Source organism: Tinamus guttatus, unplaced genomic scaffold, assembly GCF_059628265.1.
Source record: "Tinamus guttatus ecotype Peru unplaced genomic scaffold, ASM5962826v1 Tinamus_guttatus_pri_ptg000133l, whole genome shotgun sequence".
In the NCBI taxonomy this organism is placed as follows: Eukaryota; Metazoa; Chordata; class Aves; order Tinamiformes; family Tinamidae; genus Tinamus; species Tinamus guttatus.
Genome location: NW_028288667.1, coordinates 4304334 through 4324724, shown reverse-complemented (window position 1 = coordinate 4324724; position 20391 = coordinate 4304334). Strand labels below are relative to the sequence as shown.

The window sequence follows — 20391 nt, the reverse complement described above, 5'->3', positions numbered from 1 at the left end:
CGCTGTTTAAGTGTAGAGAAATAAAACTGCTTTTTGTGCCTGGACTGCAAATTAAATGCTGTTTTGCATTTTGCTTTAAAGACAAACCACCTGCTTGCAGACAGCATGGTAGGAATAAGAGTGAGAGCATAGGCTTCAAAAACATCTAGGTCCAATAATAAAACAAAGGATTTTTCTTAAGTCTCTTGCTGTTTCTTGCACCAAGGGAGTCTCAACTAAATTATTTAAACAGTACTTTGGTGTATTTAATCTCCTATATAAACTATAACTATTTGAATGAAGCAGCATTTTAAGATGATGTGACATACTAATTCTCATGGAGGTGCTAATGAAGTTAGCAGCTTAAGTTTGGATAAGTTATAATCCAAAATAAGAAAACTCACTGCCTCAGCATTTGCACAACATAAACTTTCGCTATTGCACAAAATCAAGGTCCCAATAAACATCCTCACCTTTGCATCCACAGTGCTCGGTCTTCACAGGGACACGCAGAAGTAAATTAAGACAAACCAACTGAAATTGTGAAGTTAATTCAGAGAAGTTTAAGCACAATGGAGCCCCAGGAGAATGCTCTCATTCAGTAGTAAGATGGCCTTGCTTCAGAGAAATAAGCTACAGCAAAATAAAGGCAACCTGCTTCTGAATAATGTCTTAAAATTCTGGGAAAACTTCCTTAACTTAGCATTTTAAGACATTAACTGCAAAGCTTCAGTTGACTGAATTTTAATATTTATGGGTATCCCTTTGCACATGTCCCACACAAACCTTTCAAACTTCTGCCAGAAATTCATTGGTTGCAAAGGAAATGAGAAACATTGTGATAGACTGGCAGAATGCATGTCTGGCAATATCTGAACAATTTTTTTTAAAAAGGTAGCTTCTCATTAAAAAAGAAAGCAATTCTGCAGTAATTACCATATTACAATCAGCTGTTTTTCACTTTTTTTTTTTTCAGCTGAGCCTTTTCCCTGTCTGCAAGTGATATGCTCTATTAAAAAACATTTCAACAGAAGGTGACAAAGGAAAAAAAAAAAAAAAAAAAAAAAAAGTAGATGACTGCCAAACTGAGAAGATCAGAGAGGTAGGACAAAACTCCCTGAGATATGAGAAGGTAGAATGCCCTTGCAACCCCCAATACTAGAAAGAGGCATCATACATATAGACCAAACCCTGTCACAAGTGCTCGGGGGCTCCAAAACCACCTGGGACAGACAAGTTTGCACCGTCTCTGCTGCTCTCCTAGCTTTCCCTAGGATAGCCACCCACTAGGACATAAACCTGGAGGATGGTAGCTGGTCTCCCCTCTGAAATTGCTCAACAACGTCTGGATGCTGCTTGATTTACTAATTCAATGCAGCCTGAAAATCCAGCACCAGCACCCAGCTGGTGCAGCCTGAAAATCCAGCACCAGCAGATTTCCTGCATGACCTTGGAAAAGACCACTCATATTGTTTTGCTCACGTTGTCATCTGCAAAACGCGTTGCACTGCTTTCCTTCCCCAGGAAGAAGAGTGTCTGGCACTCAAGCTTCATGAACAGCAAATGTTTAGTCACACAGATTGCATATTGTAAGTAAAACAAACCAAAATGGCTCTTCCTGAATAAGCTGAACAGGGATTGCGTGGGAATGTCACTCCCCCAAACTATGGGAATAAACAGAGCTCTCCATCTGGCGTGGGCAAAGCAGAGGACTGGTGCTCTCCCCTGCCTCTTCCATTTTATTTTAACATCTAAAAGTCATTTCTGCAGCGTGTCTGGATGGCTGCTGATAATCAGCAGGTAACAACTCAGCATGGACAATGACATTTGGAGAGAGGGAGAGAAATGACAGCCTCATACAAGCAAAGCTGGGACATTTAGAAGGAGAGACAGGAAAGAAATGAAGATGAAGGATCTTAAAGCTCTTCCTACTGGGACTCGGGAGATTAAAATACTTTACATACTATGCAGAGTCAGTTGAAAGTTCAATCTAACTTATGAAAATTGTACTTGAAAGCTAGTGCCCTAGAAGTCAGCCATTTCTTCACTTGAAAAGTAGTGAAATGACTCAGCCGACCCCCCTCCTCTAAAGCAAGCACAAAATATGAAACAAGGAAAACTGTTAAAGCCTCTTCAGGCTGCTGCTGAGTCTTTGGCACAATACATAGTAATTTTGATTTATCCAGGAGACGTAGATGGAAAAATAGCCAGAAGTAATTTTTCAAGCTTAATTTAGTTCATTTAATATTTAATGACTTAATGAAGCAGTCTATGTGCAGAGCTTTCACTCTGAGGAACCTTAACATACGCAGAGAACTTAGGAAATTGGCTTAAAAATGTAAAAGGAAGTCAGTAACTTAATTCATAAATAACTGACCTTATGAATTTGAGGACATTTTCCAGACTGCACTTGCAACTCAAATCTCTAGCCAGAACTAAACAGCTACAACACTGCAGGATCCTACTTAGATTGTACATTAAAAGAACTGCCCAGACTATCTCTGTAGAACTTTGCTATGCTAGTTGACAAGCTTTCCTTCCCTACTCAAATGACACTTCTACCTTGAATGTTCCCCATCTTAGTTGCCTGTTTATCACCTCTCCCCAATGTATTTTCTGTTCAAGAGCATTCAGTCATCATTAGTAGGGCAAGCCTTGTACCTTCCCTATCAACATAACTTTCTTGGGTTGAATCCTCTTTTAGAACAGATTTTAAAGGATTTCAGAGTTTCTATGATACTACAACATCTTGCATGAGACTTATTACAACCCCAACTGGTTGTCTCAGCTCTAGAAGCTCTTGAAGGTAGTTCTTAAACATAGCCTTTCAGCCCACGTTTACTATCCTGAAAAATGCAAGTCTGGGCGTAGAGGCTGAACAGCAGAGGTGAAATTAAGCCAGCACATGTTGCTGCTAACTAATTCAGCAGGCAGTAAAGTCACATCCATCCAGTGATCTGAATGGCATCCACAAACCTGCACTCTCCATCAATTAGATTAATTTTCCAACAAGGTGAAATACCTGGTATAGCAACATGCACCACATCCACTGAGCAAGAGCACTTGAATGTAGTATCTCTTAGCATTCCCAAAAAGGCCTTATGAAGGAGAAATAGCCACTCATCTGGGAGCAGTCCAAGGCAAATGAAGCCACCACATCCTTGCCTACCACCACATCCAACTGCTTCATTTAGCACATGCCCCTGCCAGTTTGTGATCACTGCTATTGCCAGGTATCTCACAGATGAGACAGCATGTGCTGTCTCCACACCTCCAGTTTGCTTCATAATCTTAAAAATAAAACAAAACAAAAGATATATAAAAAGCCATCCTTCAGTAGCAGCATTGCATTAGAGGTTTAGCCAGGACAAAAAGGTCTAGATTAAACGAAAGCATTCAGGATCTTCAGCTAAATAAATTCAGATTTCTTGAGCAGGAAGGCCTTTGCATCACACTCCCTCCTCCCTGAGTCCCTCTGGTTCAGCAGATCCCTCTGCTCTCCTCAAACACAAGAGCTGCCAGCATCAGCCCTGCCTGGGTTGAGAAGAGAGCAGCCAATCACTTCAAAGACAGAGCATTTTATTTTGGGAGCAAGACACAGTATAAATTATTATCACTATTAAAATTGCAAACTCTGCTGATTTAATAGCTATTTGAGTAAATATTTACACTATGTGATGTTTAAGTGTGCTATAACTGTATGATACATAGTGGTTTGTACAAACAGCTCAATATCACTTAACGCAGACAGCAGAATCCATAAATGCATTGAAATGTACATGTCTGACAGGAGGAGAACAACTACTGGGCTGGCTCAAACTTTTAAAGTTTTCTAGGTATCCAAGTAGTTCAGTCATATATATACATATTTAAATATGCATGTGATGATTCATAGTCCATGAAGTCACCTAGATCAGAGGCTGAAGTACTAACTACAATAAGGTGGTAATTAAAATATAAATACGTATATACATAAACATACTTTTTGAAATCTCTTGAAAAGAGACTACAGAGATGTGGGCAACAGGCCAAAAGCAAGACACGAGGACAGAGCACCACCTCATGTCACATTTGGATTCTTTCATAAAGAGTTAGTCCTCTCCAGTGTCCTCAGCATTATCTCAGGAACAGTTTTTAAGCTTTCTCTGCCCAGTTCTGGTCATCTTCTCAGATAATATAAACATCAAACTCCTTTTCGCACCATACAATGAAGTACAAGTAACTCTTTTTTAAACTCTAGAGGAGGGACCCTCGTCCAATTTGGGTCAGTTTATAACTTTCAGAGAAACTGCAGAACTTTGTTTGTTGAGCATGTGGCCCAGGGTTTGGAGAGCATCTTTAGGGAGGTGTGGAAGTGAGAGGCTTTTCCCAGGTTGTTCATATTTACAGTATGAGAAAAATTTCTCCCCAGACACCTTTCAGACACATCTTCAAGCAAGCAGATTTTGGAGAGGCAGCCTGGTACATGCGTAGGCGTTGGCTGGGGAACAAAAGCTTTGCAGTCACCAGGAGCAAGAGCGAGCACACAGTTGGGTGGCATCATCCTATGAATAGTCTACCTTCCCTTTCGGCAAACTTTTCGGCATGGCCTTTATTTATTTTCAGAGAAGGACTGAAGACCCTCAAGGAAAGCATTATGAAGATGTCATTTTTAGCACAACATTCATCTAATACATACTCAGTTCTGCATCCATCTCAGGAGCTGGTCTTGTACCTTGTCCAAGAGCCACTTTGTTGCTAGATGCTGCTCAGCAAGAACATATCACTCACTTTTACATCACATGGAACATGCACTAACTCTTGCACCTGCTCTGGTCTCCCAAGGGAGACCTTACCATCACTTTACACCAGCATAACTTACTCTGACCTCCAGAAAAACATCCCCTGCCAAACTATATGAGCTGGCATGTACTCCAGTGTGAGCCAGTAACCTCCCTAGAGTTAAAACAAACAATTAGCTGGTTTGCAGAAATCCAGGAATACTAAGAAACTTTTGTCTTGAGTGGCTTAATCTTAGATGAGATAAGGCATTGGCAATAAAAAATGGCCCATCTAGAGAGCCCAGTGACCTCTTTTTGATAAGATGACTTGATTAAAAGCTATTTTCTCCTGGATACCTGAGGCAATGCAGACTGTTAAAAAAAGTTTTACAGCTATGTCCATAGAGTAAAATCTCTCACACGCTGTCTGCAAGTTCCTGCAGCTGAGTCATCACTAAAACACAGTCCTCCTGTGAAGCTGATGGACTCCACATTGCGCCCGTCTCCGGAAAACTGCTCGGCTGAGCCGGAGCGCGGCCGGCTCTGCGGGGAGCTCCCCTGCCCCGCTGGCTGGAGGAAAAGAGCTGTGATAGCAGCTGCCAGCAGCAGGGCAGGAGCAGTGGAAGAGCATGAAAGCCTCTTGAAAAGCACAGGTCTGACACAAGCTACTCCAACCTTTAGAGAGAGCCTGGAGCTATGATCACCACCTCCTCTTCCCCAAACTTCTTGAGATTCTGTTCTTGAACAGTCCAGCAGAAGGTGAATAGTCATGAATAATCTCTCCACATAGTTTAGGTCACAAAAATAGTTTAGGTTTCACAAAAAGTGGAAATATTTCCACTATAAAAATATTTCACAAGGAAAATGGATCTAAAACTGTTAGGAGGACAGTTTGGGAGCATTTGTACCTTTTCTTGGCCAGCCTTTGTTATTCTGGGGATGTTGAACAGCTGTCCTGTGTAGTACTGCACTCCGCTGAACAGAATTACAGCAATAGAGTCCCCTTCTTTCTCAATTACAGCAAGGATATCTTCAATTCTCAAGGTCTCCTCCCCCTAAAACAAAGTTAAAGCACACGTTTTACATCAGCCCTGGCAGTAATGAAACTGTCGTTTCTTATTTCATAATCTATATTTTACTATAAGCCATGCTGCTTGCACAAGATCAAAGGCAACCCCTTAGCATGGTAATTATATACAAAGGTAGTGCCATGAAGTAGCCCATCAGTAGGTTACTAGGGTGGAGGGGAATTAAAAATAATTAGCAAACTTATCTTGAAGGTGCCACTCTTAAAAAGTCTATTCACTTTGTATTCTGTCATGCTCCCCATTCTTTAATATTTCTGACAGTTTTCACTTACAGTATTAAAAAAACTTGGTGCAAACAGTATACATCATTTTTTGTGGCGTCTGAAATTTGTGACACCCACAAGGCTTAAGTTGTCTATCAGTTTCACTCTGTACTTTTCTGATAAACTTCATATCCCCCAGGAAGCTATTATAAACCTGCCATATTTATATTTCAAAGACAATAAGCCTCACATCATCAAAAGTACAAAAATCCCCAAACCTGGAGTCATTAAATATAGAAGAATTTCAACCAAAAAAAAAAAACTCACTTTTGATTCTTTACAGGAAAATTACTGCCCCATCCTCCCCTCGCCTTCCTAGCAGGACTGTGTAAAACAAGCCACCACCTAGGGATCAATTAGGGTGTGAAAACACAGAATTAAATTAGACTTGGTACTGAAAAGAGCTGCAGAAAGATTGTTGAATTGAAACAACTGTTATTATCCCAACAATCTTTGCAAATCTATCAAGCATTCAGGAGTAGGCTCTTTACTCACAAGATGACTCAGATTTCAGAAACAAAAGGTCACCATCAGTTTATAGTTAGGTGGCAAAGTTTTTAACACCATGAAAGCGAAGCAAGGCAATCTCTCACACACATCTGAATTGCATATTACTCCAAGCAGACCTTTCCCTTAGTCCATGCTGATCAAGATACAGTGGTGCTCTTGTCAAGGCAATTTTTTGTTAGGACACTAAAAGGACATTGGGGCTTTTGAATGAACCGATGAACTGCTCCATTCTGCAGTTCTCTTAGGATGCTGTCTGCTATTGCAAACAGGGAAAATAGTGGGGGGGAATATCTTTTTGTTCTTTAGGGCAAATGTGCTAGTTGAACTAGACGATTATAAAATGGGTTTCAATATCAAAGAACACACAAACAGAATGCACAATGCATGAAATCTAACTGAAAGCATTAGACAAAATAGAGATGTTAACTCATGCAGGCAGACACACTGAAATGTCTAAGGGCATATGACAACACTGCTCCAAAATATGCATCTGCTACTAAAATCACAAGTCCTTGCTCCTCCTCACCAACCTCCCGTGGATGTATCATGAGCATGCATTTCTCCACATCAAGTCCATGAAGTCGGAGCTGGGATTCAACCGCATACTGCAAGAAACGTCCACATAGTGCGTGTCAGTGCAATTAAATGATAAAACAACAACAGAAGAGCAGCCAAGCACATTCACATCTTCAACAAAAGGGACTCAGATGCCTGCCTTTCACTAAAACTAACACATGGAATCCTAATCCAGGAGAACATCTTAAGTTTGCTTTGATTTGGAAGGGTTTGGCATGCTGGTACATGCTAGGCTCCATCTTCAATTGGCTGCACATCTGGGGGGAAATGAGACCTCTAAACCCTCAATGATTTTATTGCTCAATAAGGCTTTGGAGAAGGCAAAAAACAACACTATAAAAGAGCTTAAAATTACATGGCAGGAATGGAAGTGACTGCTGGTGCATAGGAAGTTCTGAGGTGTTACAGAAATTTAACTGGAGGGATGCACCAGCACACTTGGAGTAAAAGTAGCATTGGGATCTGCATCACTTCAAATAAAGGTAATTTCAATTGCATACATCTGTGCCGCCATCTTCATTACAAATAAACCTGTTAGTAGTTTGAGCCATTTTTATTGCACCTTAGAGGTGAAATTTGTTATCAATTTCCAGGAGTTTACCGAGTTGATGATAAAGTAGCAGCAGGCCACAAACCAAAAGATTAATTTGCTCTAAGCTCCAATGCACGGGCTATTGTCTCCCATCTTATAGCACACAAATTGTTTGAACTAGTAATCTAAAGTGCTAAGAACAAACATTTCCATCTCTGTCTGGGGATATATAAGCATTAATGTTGTGAGTTTGTATTGATTTGGTTTCATAAAGTAAAACAGCAACAAGAATTAATAAAACATTTACAACTTCAGTTGATTTAGGCCAGCAGTTTGCTCAATGTCTTTAAAAAGACTAATAAATCAATGTACCCATTCAATCTTTTCCTCTTGTAACATTTTTTATTTGAACAAAGGAATAAAGCTACAATCTGTAAAATATGCTGAGCTCAAAGGCTTCTGACAGATTTTTTTATTGTAATGTTACTTGGACAAGATGAGCTAATAAATATTCAAATCGGGCTACTGATATTCTTTGGAAAAATATGATTAATAATATAAATATGGTGAAATATTAATTTCTTACATGGTCAGAGGGAAAGGCTTTCGTTTCTAGAAGAATTTTATAGCGTCTTGATGTAGGCTTAAAAAAAGATAGCTGTTAAAACCAAAAAAAAAGATACATTAAACATCTGAGCAGAGGCAAATCAGAGATGCTTCTAGTACATAACTTAGTAAGGACTACTTTACGCAGGCTGCAAAGAATTGCCCAAGACTAGCAAATAATTCTGTGCTCATATAACATTTATCAAAGCAGAAAAGCATTATAATACTTGATTTTGTTGACCTGTAACAAAGACCACAAAAATCCAACAGTGGGCTCCAGGAGGGATCAATGGCAAAGCTTTTGCTGAAGCCAAGGAAGATGGGACTAACCATGTATTTCCCTGCTCTGCCCATTAGCTCCCACATCATTCTTCCCTTTGAAAGGAGTCAAAACATAGATGATGTCTCCTGTCAGATACAACTCCAAAAAACTTACAAAATGTTAGGTCATTGTCCCATGCAGCCATCTAAGAGGTCCCTACAAAAGGCTGTCCCCAAGTCAATGCACACTATTTTGTCAGCACAGCATCCCATAAGCATTGTAAGGACATACCAGCAGGAGGTGCAGATTAACAGTTAGCCCATTCATTAGGGCTACTTCCCCTTTTTGGGCCCCTGAAATGTAAAAATATACAGGTTGGGATTATTCCACGAGAATTTCAAAGAAATCCAATGCAACACGTTCAAAGCAAAAGTGTGGCTTTTCAGTCAATCTCTCTCTAAAGGCTAGAAAGTAAACAAATGCTTTAGGTGTCATTGCAGGGAAGCAGAAAGATTTCTTGTCTGACTCACGACACCACTCTGACAGGAAAATATTTATTTTTTCAGGTCAACTGCAGAAAACAAAACTGAAAAAAACAAAAACACATACAAAAAATGAAGTATTTCCATTTACCGGCAAGCTACTAGTGGATTTATTGTCATTTATACTTCAGACATAAGCAAGTCGTAATCATCTATGGTAAATTGTTACTGTGATGTCAAGGTAAACCCCATCCCTAACAGAAAGGGAACTAAAATGACTTACTGAATATAGGAGATCACTATTAACATAGCAGCTGGACAAGACATCATGTGCACCCTGCCTTAACTATGTGAATAACAGATGCCTTTGGCTACAGATAATTGTTGACTGAGCTAATGGAGTTACAACCAATTGCTATTATTAAGTAGCAATGAATTCTCAAACCCTTATGAACCACTGGTGGAAGGCTTTAGGAAGGATGAGGGACTGCACAATAGGCAAGGCACTGCCAAGATATGGAGAAAAATCAATTTCTATTTCTTTGTTTCCCCCCCACACACACACACTCCACATCCATTGCTGAAAAGCATTAATCCACCCGTGACAAATCAGTGCTTTGAGAACATTCAGCTAAAGGAAGGTCGGTTTGGTAGTATTGCCTATGCATTTTGACCAAGGTGGAGTTTGCCAAAGGAGACAGGAGAGTATGAACACAGAGGTGGATGGAGATGTGTGAACAGGCAGAGAAGGCAGCAGTCACAGACAGGATGGAGAAAAGGAGAACACAACATTGGGGCAAAAAAGGGGAAGAGGAGCTCCAGTCCTGGGGACATCAAGCCTTGGCTGCCCCAGGAGAACCAGTAGCACCAAGACCTTTTTACCACATCCCACAGCATTTCATGGAGCTATTAATTGACCTGCTCAGGAGAGAAGCAGTGGTTTGACCTCAATACAAGCCATAGCCAACAAACATGACAATTCATAAAAGCATAAATTATGCACAAAAACTTTCCAAGGGGTCCCATGCCAAGCAGGCCTCAGCTCCTGCCACTATAGCAAAAGCCAAGAACCACTCAGATATTCAGTGGCCCTTTTCTTGTGGTGCAGAATATTAAGTATCACACAGAAAAGCATGTTATTAGCTAGCAGTAACCCAGGACCACCTGCCCAGGAGTCAGAAAGGAAAGTCATGAGTAATTTTCCTATTCCAGACACTGGGAACATCAGGCTTGTAGGAAGCAGTGTAAGTGAACCTAGGTCCTCATAAGCAAAAACATGCTTTTCTGCCCTCACTTTAGCTGCTATCCTGGGCTTTCCTCGCTCTGCTCTGATAGCATTGCACCTGCAGGCTCCGTGCTGCTGGAAGAGGTCACCTTGCACCTGCTCTGCTGCAGATGCAGAAGATGCCAGAGCAATTGCAGCTCAAAACATTATTATTTGTGATCTTACTATTTAAATAGACTCCTTAGGATAGAAAGAAAAGGGACAGCACCAGGAAACGGTGCTAGTCCTGCTCCTTGTGCTCCTGTCAGGAGGTCCGTGGCTTCCACAGGGATTTCTGCACCATCTGCGTGCAAAACAAACGGTTAATCCGTAGATCACTCCTAGCTGCATGCTAGCAACCCAAATTAAATATGACACTACATTTGTCATGTAAGGTTTGGTCTTCTGTAAATTATATATTTATTAAAAGCTTTCCATTATTGAATTTCATGCCCGCAAAACAAACTTCATCCGTTTCATTGGGAAACTGTTATCCTTCATAACCTGCACTGCGCTTCAGAAAACAACCTTTCTATGATCCAATTAACCTATTACAATATTCAAAGACCCAGTGCACTGCAGACAAAATTATGTTTGCTTTCTCTATTTCCTAACTTTACGCCATATCTCCAACCCCTATGTTCCCTTTGATAAATCTCCTCTTTAATAAAGGGAAGCAGCATTTGCAAAGCACAACTTCAGAGACAACAGTGATTGTGTTAGGCAGACACAGCTGTCCTTTTCCTCTCTGCCTGCAACAGGAGCCTGATCTGCACCAGGAGAATTGAAAAAATCATTAAAAAACATCCAATTCTAAAGACAGTTTGGCCATTTTAAATAATGCTTATCATCCCAAGTCACTGCAAATTGGCTCAGCACCAGCCTCGCAGCTCGGCAAAGACCTGCTCCAGCCGAGCCTGGAAAAGAGGAGCCTACACCGACCTTGGCTCGGCATCTTGCAGTGTATTTACTACTGCAGCTTTCACTGAGCAAGAAAAGGCGTCTGTGTTCAATAAACAAGGGGCTATAGTGCCATAAACCATTAAACAGAGAAAGGAATTTTGCAGTCTTCAGTCCGATCCCAAATGGATCTCCCCAAGTATTCTCTTACTAGTACTTAGAGTGAGAAATGACAACTCTTCCTACTCCATAATGTGATAAATATTGAATAAAAAAGTTCAAAATTCTGTTTATGTTCTCACATTTAACTCACAAAGAAACTCAGAATTCACTTTTTGACTTATACTGACATACTTGCTATTTATACTTGTTATTGCTGGAAGAGAGTGCTTAATCACAAGTGCTGCGTTGGAAGAGACCATCTTAACATCCTTTCCTACATGTATTCATTTTGGACTGGAAAACAAGACTAGAAAATACATTCTAGTAATGAATGTTTTCCTAAAGTTAGTTAATGAAAATGCCTCAGTCATGACAGGTCCTATAGAATAAAAAAATTAAATGTATGTATCAATGTTTAAAATGAACAGAGCAGTAAAGCCTAGCATGGTCTGAGCATTGTGATAGAAATAAATAAGTTTAGAATATATATAAAAAGGAAAGCTTTGCACAAAGGAAAAATAGGGAGCCTGGCTGTCAAGTCGGATAAAATTTATGTAAATATCAGATTTTCCTCTCAATCTTTAAGTTAAAGAAGATACACAGACTTGGCAACTTCTGCAAGATAGATGGCTAGTTAAATAATAATAAGTAATAACAACCACCACCACCTGCCTTGATGCCCTTCTTTCTGGCCCTGTGGGACCTCAAATTTCTGCTGGATATGTGGAGAGGGTCAGAGTCCACCCTGCTACTTTGCAAAGCCAAATACCTCTGGGTAGGCAGCCCAGCAGCTCCCTGCTCTAAGCACAGAGCTGAGAGAAATCCCCCACCCCCAGCTAAGTTTGAGGTTTGCAATTTTAAAGCCGTCACTGTGCAGTTGTGCAGCAGGTTGTTGTTTTACTACTTGCTTGCAGCAACACTCAAAGTCCTTTCTTAAACTCCTGAGCAGTACCAGATACCAGGACACAAGTACTAAAGCCAGGACCTAGAAAACTAAAACACTGAACTGCATTTTGGGAATTACCTCCTCCTGTGAGCAGAATAGCTGTACATGGCACAACAACATCAAGGATATGTACACTGATATTATCTTTGTACTTTACATTGCAAATAATCATATAACAATGCTACAGTTCTATACTTGTGCTTTGCTCCAGTCAAAATTCCCACTATTTTAGCTGCTTGGAAGCAGCATGAAGACTCTGGACGTTTGCACACGTTCCCTTCATTTGCTTTAGGAGTTAAATAACACTATAAATTAGCTTGTCATTAAGCACTCCTTAACATCTCCCTTTCCTCTTGCTCCGAGCCCACTTACTCCTCCTGAAGGAGGAAAGCCAGGACTTGCTCCTTCTGCACTTGTCTATAAACTGGAGGAGAAATTACACGAGACGATCTCTAATGCACGCCAGGTCAACCCAGCCATAATATTTTTCCCAGTGCCGACGCAAATGAACCCACGATAACTCAGTTCAGATCGTCCGTATTGTCAGCTACCTTCAGCAGCTGAATTGATATACTGGCTAAATCCAACTAAAATCTGGTAGCCTAGCCTTGACAAGAGCCGTAAGGATCGAGAATAAAATACAGGCTGCAGGATAGCATGCCAACATAGTTTCTCTTCCCCTTTCCAATAGCAACTGATCCGAAGAAAATCACAGCAAAAGACTATTTTGGCAGCTGGAGCAAAAGGCAAGGGAGGGATTTGCATTTGGACACAGGCAGCTGCTTTGGGGGCTGCCGAACTTGCCTGGAGGAGCTCCCAGAGCTCCACGCAACCTCTGCGATAAGCGGCCGCGCTCGCTATCCGCATCCCCCTGCGCCGCCGGCTCCGTACGGAGCACGCGGGGTAATGGGGACATACAAATAGCAGGTCCTGCCCCAATTATCTGCTCCATTGGCATAAGCTCCCAGATACAAGGCTGGATTTAGTGACAGGGAAAAAGCAGAAAGCAGCTAGGAAGAAGTCATTTTTCAAAAGGGAAAGTTCATTGGCTCACTTTTAGGAAAGAGACAGGGACTCTGATGCCAGCTGCCCTTTAAAAGGGCTTCTCATGTTAGACCAAGTGGTTTACGATGCTCCGAGAAACCCTTTGCTGCAATTAGTTTCATGATATGCATAGGCTCATATATTACTGCCTACATTTCTCTTTTAAATCACTTCCGGCCTTTAAATAAAATTTTACTCCGTTTAATAGGCAGTCAGAAAAACTCCCTTCAAACACAAGGACACAGGAAATCACATCCAAATTCCATGATTTTATTCTGGAGACAGAGTTCAAGGACTTCCAGCCACAGAAGAGCCTGAGGACAATTGTGTTCCTAGAGGAAGCGTTGCACCTACCCACAAGCTCGGCCATCAGGTCCACAATGCACTCGTCCGCCAGAGCCCACGGCCGGCGCCCGTGGAAGTGGCCATGAACACCTCTAAAAATCGGAAAAGAAACAGGAGATGAAAACACAGGCACTCCCCTTGCATCAGTCCCCAGGATGGTGTTGATCCAGGGATCCAATGGCTGAAGAAGGGGAAGGGCAGAAGACTCCAATAATCCAAATACTTTATTTTTAGTGCACCTCTGAGGCTCACAAGTAAGGAGCTAATGACAACCAACCACAGGTTCCTCAGACAGAAATTGCTTAAAGGCTATGCAAGCCATCTTTTACTTCCCCATACCCCTCTGGAATGCTCCAACCCATACACTAGCCCCAACCAGCACCTTAAACCTGAAAGCTTTATTAACTCTGAAGTGACAGATACACACATGCACTCCTGGACCAACTGTCTTGAACTCATTTTTGCTACAAAACATAAGTCTATTCTGTGGTAGCCACACCACACAAAGATGTTGCAAAGCTTATTAAGCACACAGGCAGTAAGACACAGATTTAAATGCAAATAAACACAAGTGATGAAGAAGAAAGGTGCTAACCCATTGCTCTGGGCCTCCACCTCACACTAGGCGATTTTCCTGTTTGCAGAGCACCACAGGGTACTTGGGCTGCGAGTGGCAGGAGGCTGCGTCAGAAAAGGGACCAAGGCAGCAGGAGGGGTCAGGGAGTAAAAAGCAAAACAAAAAGAACCTCACATAGAAGCTGTGATGTGAGAGAAAAAATAAAAATTAAAGAATAAACCTTTCAAGGAGGAACAAGCCCACAGCATTCATACAGGTTCACGAGGACTGCTGGCAGGTTGAGACATGAGATCAGGGTGTAGGAGGCAGCTACCAGCTTTGAAGAGTCCCCTGTGCTTAAGCCTATTGAAACACATTGCTTTTCCCTATCTGCCTCAGACTTACCCTTCTCCAGCATGATTTTATTCCATTGCCCTGCCTCCTGCAGAAGTTAGGTGGATGTTTTCTGGCCAACCCTTTCTCATTGGGTCTACCTTGAGCCTCCCAGGAGTGTTTAGTTAATGCAAACTGCATGTATTTCTATCTCATTCTTTCTATGCTTGGAAAATACCATTTATTTTTGCAACTGTTCAGACCAACAGTTGCAGGAAGGCACAGGTAGAGCTGACCGCCTGATAAAATACCACTACAGTATGATGAGCAAGTCTAACCCAGCTCTAGTGACAACAAGGACCCCTAAGTTAGGTCAAGTCACGGCACACTAAATGGCAGTGGAAAGTTGCACAAACAGCAAGACATTGCTGCTATATCAAGAAAGGGGTTTCTTGACTGCAATATAGCAATGAAGGGAGTTTGGGGTAGTACTGACAGCTGAAAAAATCCAAAGGTTTCCAATGGCTCTCAGCCCAAAGGGGTCTGCATTTCTGAAACACGATACTGACATGAAACAGGAAAAAAGCCCTAACTACCTACAAGATCCTCTTTCATTAGCTTTCTCTGATTTTATAGCTATTTGTGTCCTTCTAATGGGAATTTACTGATGGAAGCTCTCTATTCCAGCACACAAGACTAAATTTTGGAATAAATTTCCAAGTTATCATGAAAACTGATACAATATTTCAGGCATGAGTATTTTATTTTGAGAAGACAACACAAAAGTTTTAAGTATACTTTAAGATAGAAAGAACATTAATTATTATTCATATTATTATTATTATTACAGCACAGCTTACAGCTTGCCTCCCTCTTGATGGCCAATATAAATGCCAAGAGACAAAAATTATTGCTGCTAAAATGGCAGTTAAAGGCATAGTCTTGTATCTTTTTTTATTTTAATCACATGAAACTCTGTAGCCTTTGCTGATGGCACAATACATCCTATTACTCTTAGGTTGTAAAATTCTATGCTCTGCCTTGGAGAATTTATATCTCTGTATATTATGCCACCCCTCTCCCTCAGCTCTGGTAGACACTGAGGGTAATAATCTTTAAGGACACAACCACAGCACTTCTGGTGATCCACTGAGACCACCTCAGGTATCCGACTCTTAATTTGTTTCCACTACACCCCAGGTCACAAGAGGTACCCAATTAAATGGAGGTAACCCCAATTAATGAACACAAAGTGTGGTTCATCAAGCCAGGAAGCACCATATAACCCAAAATTTTAACTATTGAGAGAGTCTCCCCTCACGCAAATTATTTTTTGTCAGTTATTTTATTTTCAATTTGGCAAGAAATTGGAAGGCCACATTTATGTGCTGAGGTCTAGTTGATTTAGAACTCACTAGAGGAACTAGAGGCATTTTCCGATATGATCCTAGGGTTTCAAAGGAGATAACAAAAGGGATTTAAATTAATTGCCCGCTTCAGGAATCTTCTGTGCTCCTCCAAACCTCATTTAAGTGGAAATTTCCTTCCTGCTTCATTGCCAAAGATGATGCAAGCTATTTAATGAGCCAATGCAGACTAACTTTGGTTATGGTTTCAAAGCAAAGAAATAACCAAAAGAAAAGGAGACATCCAAGGCAAAGAACTGCATGGAGCAGTAGGATGAAGGGAAAACGAACAAAAACTGGGGCATTAGAACAGGCATTTGCAGTTTAAAGCTTAACTTGCTGGAATAGGTTGAGTGGAGAGATGAGACTTGCAAAACAAAGTGGATTTGTCAGACAGACCTGATGAAGCCCTGCTGGGCTGCACTCTTGTTTGCAGGGCTGATACCTCCCCCAGGATTAACCAGAGATAACTTTGGACTCACTAATAACAACCCTTCACTATTGCAGGTGTTAGCTGAGCTTGTCAAAGACTTGGACTTCTGTACTATACGCATTTCAGAAGATTCTTGTTGCAAGATTATACTCATGAGCATTAACATGGTGTTTGTTTTCCAGCCTAAATTCATTAATTCCCTATTTACATTTAGTGTCAACATGTTATTTCACATAAATGGTTCCTTTACTCCCCACCCACACTAGACTTATCCATGGCACATTCACATGGAGCTATGGAGGAATCATTTTTAGCTCTTCCCTTCATTTTGCTAAACTAAGCTCTAACTCCCAAGACCTCCATACAAAAGTTTCTCCCCTTCCTTGAGGATCCTGCTAGCCCTTCAATAAAGGATGACTGGGCTACAACAAAATTCCTTTTATTTTAACATTTCAACTTTCATAATTAATTTGAACATAAGTCCTTGCCTACTAAAAGTTATAAAATACTTGTTGAATATGAATATATAAAATACATTAGTTGCATAAGCAGTTCTGGAGGGTGAAGGGAAATATATGTCACAGAATATCTACTGACCTTATCCAGCCTGATGAGTCCCTGGAACTGCTACATCTCAAGCAAGAGGTCTGTTGGCTACTCTAGACCATGCATGAAGACACCTCCATCTCTTTTATTCATCTCCTCACTTCAATTAATTTTGGATTGAGCTCTAATCCAATTCTAATCCCCAAAACAGGGAAGGAAAAAAAAGAAATATCAAATACTTTTTAATCTATTCTAAAACTAACCACAGACTGAAATTTTAAGCTTTATAGCTTAACATAAAAGAGGACCTACGACTATGGAAAGAGAAGAACAAAAATGGGCACATACAGGGAATTAGAGCTTATCAAAGTGCAACTTCCCCAGTCAAAGGGGAGAAGACATGGAAGAATAACAAGAGAAAGTGGGGAAAAAGGCCTCTTTCTGTTCGGGTCTTACACTAATGAGGTACTGCAATCACCGCACAGTTAACGATTCATGCTTCCTTGCCCTTGATAGCAGACATCAGGCAACCTACCCTTTCATTCTTGCCCATCAACTACAAGGAGCAAGAACAGTTTAAACAAACCAGCGCAGCAGCTATTTGAGATGAGTCCCAAGACAAACAGAAAACACGATAAACCAATTTATAAGAAAGCCAGAATCTATATCATCGCTGACTTGAAAGATGCATCTAATTTATATGCCATTTCTTAGATTCCTGCTATTTATTCATCTAAGCCACAGCTTTGGAGCTCCATGCTGCTGGCACATGAGCTGCTGAGCAGGCTTCAGCTGTAGCTGCTATTATATTTGACTGGAGTTTATTGTCTGTCCTTGGTGACGGACATAGACACCCATTTTGTTCATCCTCAGCTGCCCATTCCTGTGTGGTTCCCAGCATCCTACCCCAACACTGGCTTTTTTTTTTTAAAGCACAAATTGCTCTGTTCAAATGTAGCTTGACCTTGCCCTGACATTCCCCATTGTGCCTTAGGTGTTTCTTCAGCTAGTATGATTCACACATGAACACTAATTTTCTCATGTACTCCCAAAAAGTTTGAGTCAAGCTGCATTTTTGACAAACAGCCTAAGTTGTCTCCTCCTGTTCCACTTGTTTGAAATCATGGCATAACCACATTTTCCTCTTAAATACAGTTACTGAAGACACTTTGAATCTTCTGAATAAACATGTTGCCTCCCCTTTTCTTTGGAATTTTTATAAGCATTGAGTCAGGAAAAAAAAAAAGTAAAATAAAAAACCTGCATTGTGGTAAAGGCAGATGTAAGAATGGAAGGGAACCAATAAAAAGCTACAGCAAAGGAGCTGAAATATATTTGCACTCCCAGCACATCATTTTAGCAGATAAGAGTGCTATCTGACTTACCTTTTGAAAGAACTCAGCTGTTTCCCTGATAAAGCATGATAATCATCCAGAAATGGGCAAGGCTGCATTTTTTTTTTTCAAATGACTGGAGAAACTGCCAAAATGTGCTCAATGAATAACCAGGAGGCAAGAGCGCTTCCCCAAGTTCACATTCATTCTCCTTCATTCCCAGTTCCCTCCCCAATTCCAAGAACATAAATAATAAATGAGAGACAGTAAACAGTTTTTATTAACCCACAGCACTCAGTAAAATGGCAGCCTCTGAATTTTCACATTTGCACTGCGAAACCTTTATCCACAGGCTCTCTGCTCAGGATGTCCCTGTTAGCAGGATTATCTTATCCTCTTCTACCTCCCTATATTTCCTCTGCTCGCTCACCATAAAAATCACATCTGCTCCACTTGTATCCCATACCTAGTAAAACTGTTCATCTCTTTTCCCAGCTCACTCATTCAGCTAGATGTTACTTGTCTTTCCTGCCTTCAGCCACTTGATTTTTGCCCATCTTTTCTTTCTCCTGCCTGCTCCAGCTGCTCAGGTGGGTGCTGGGCACCTCAACAAAAACACTTAAACATCAGTGTTTTAATAGTGTTTTAACCAGCCCTTTCCCTTATTTTTTTATGCCAGTTTCTTTCAGGGATTTGCAATCCCTGCTCAGCTCCCTAAGACAGGAATGTTACTTTTCAAATGGGATGAGTCCATCAGGCATGGACCTGGGTTAAGAGAAGCCAAGAAGCAGCATCACCATTTGTGCTCAGTGCCTTTAGGAGGGAAACTTGCCTGCTCTAAGGACATGAACCACAAGCAGTTAAAAATCATAATTAGAAAAATCAGAGGCTGAGGTTGAGCCACATTCAGTGAGCAGCAGTGACTAGAAGAGTTTGTGCCCTGTGTACAAAACACACCTGAACAGGGATGGTCAAGCCAAGCAGGTCAGTGAGAAGGGCCAGCACTGAGTGGATCAGCCCAGCCAGGAGCTTCTCCTTGCCTGCCTTACTGCTCACTTCACTACCAGGGGTTTAGACAGGGCTGGGGAAATGCTGAACTCATTCCTCCCAGCTTGGAGCAGATTTAAGGCACTATTCTATTAGAACACTTGCAAGGCAGATCCAAATATGCTACAGGGCTCATCTGGTACATGGGTGGTTAGTGTTCTGCATGTCCCAAAACATACTCACGTTCTAGCCCACATGTCCAGCTCTTCATCCAAGTAAGTTTTGACTTTTGTTGGCTCAAGCCCAAGAGAATTCCCAGCAAAGTACACGCAGTTCTCATCGCCATTCACCAGGCTCAGATCCGCTGCAGATGAAAAGCAGACACAGGTGTGAATGTATGCAGGAGAGACAAGGAAGAGTCATCCACAGAAAGGTCCACCTTGCACATTGAGGATGCAACATCCTCACTTCGCTCCTGGGACACCATACAGGTGACCCTCATCAAGGCCTTGGGCAAGGACAATTGAGGCAATTTGCAAGGGATTTTCACCATGTCCTCTTGCCATTTGTGGCAAGGCCATCTGCATCTGTTTAGAGCTCATGCTTCAGACAGTATTAAACCCTGGAGCTATAACAGAGCAGCCACCAATTTGGCCCCAAGGACAAGTGAAGAGGAGGCATATTCCAGACCAGCCTATCCACTTTTCCTCCAATATCAGTATACTCATACTCTGAGTCATGCAACTACTGGAACCACACATTTAATAAAAGTTAAGACCAGGTAAATCTGTCTTTCATCTAGGTTCTACCTGCCTGATTAAATCACTGCTTAGAAAAAACATGGGCATTGCACAGAATATTTTAAGAAAGTCTCAAAAGTTCTTGTCTCATCAGCATATAATGTGGGCTGCACATCATGTCATCATCCATGATGAGGAGGAGGAAATTATGTTGACAAATTCTTTCAATGATTAGGAGAAAAGCAAGGCACTGGAAACTTAGAAATAATAGCTCTAGTGAGGGCTCTGAACAATCTAATTACCCATGTCATCATCTATCGATACAAATATTGCCTTT

General features: G+C 41.2%; 1 protein-coding gene across 1 annotated transcript in view; it reads right to left on the bottom strand.

Moving 5' to 3' along the window:
• The window catches only part of KYNU (kynureninase), a 44230-nt gene that overhangs the window by 19948 nt on the left and 3891 nt on the right, over positions 1-20391 (bottom strand). Inside the window, exons 2-7 of the mRNA XM_088521812.1 lie at positions 19558-19678; positions 13729-13811; positions 8868-8929; positions 8295-8366; positions 7131-7205; positions 5648-5794 (exon numbers count right to left, since the gene is read on the bottom strand). Of these exons, the coding sequence (XP_088377938.1) occupies positions 5648-5794; positions 7131-7205; positions 8295-8366; positions 8868-8929; positions 13729-13811; positions 19558-19678 (560 nt within the window). The remainder of the gene's footprint in view (positions 1-5647; positions 5795-7130; positions 7206-8294; positions 8367-8867; positions 8930-13728; positions 13812-19557; positions 19679-20391) is intronic.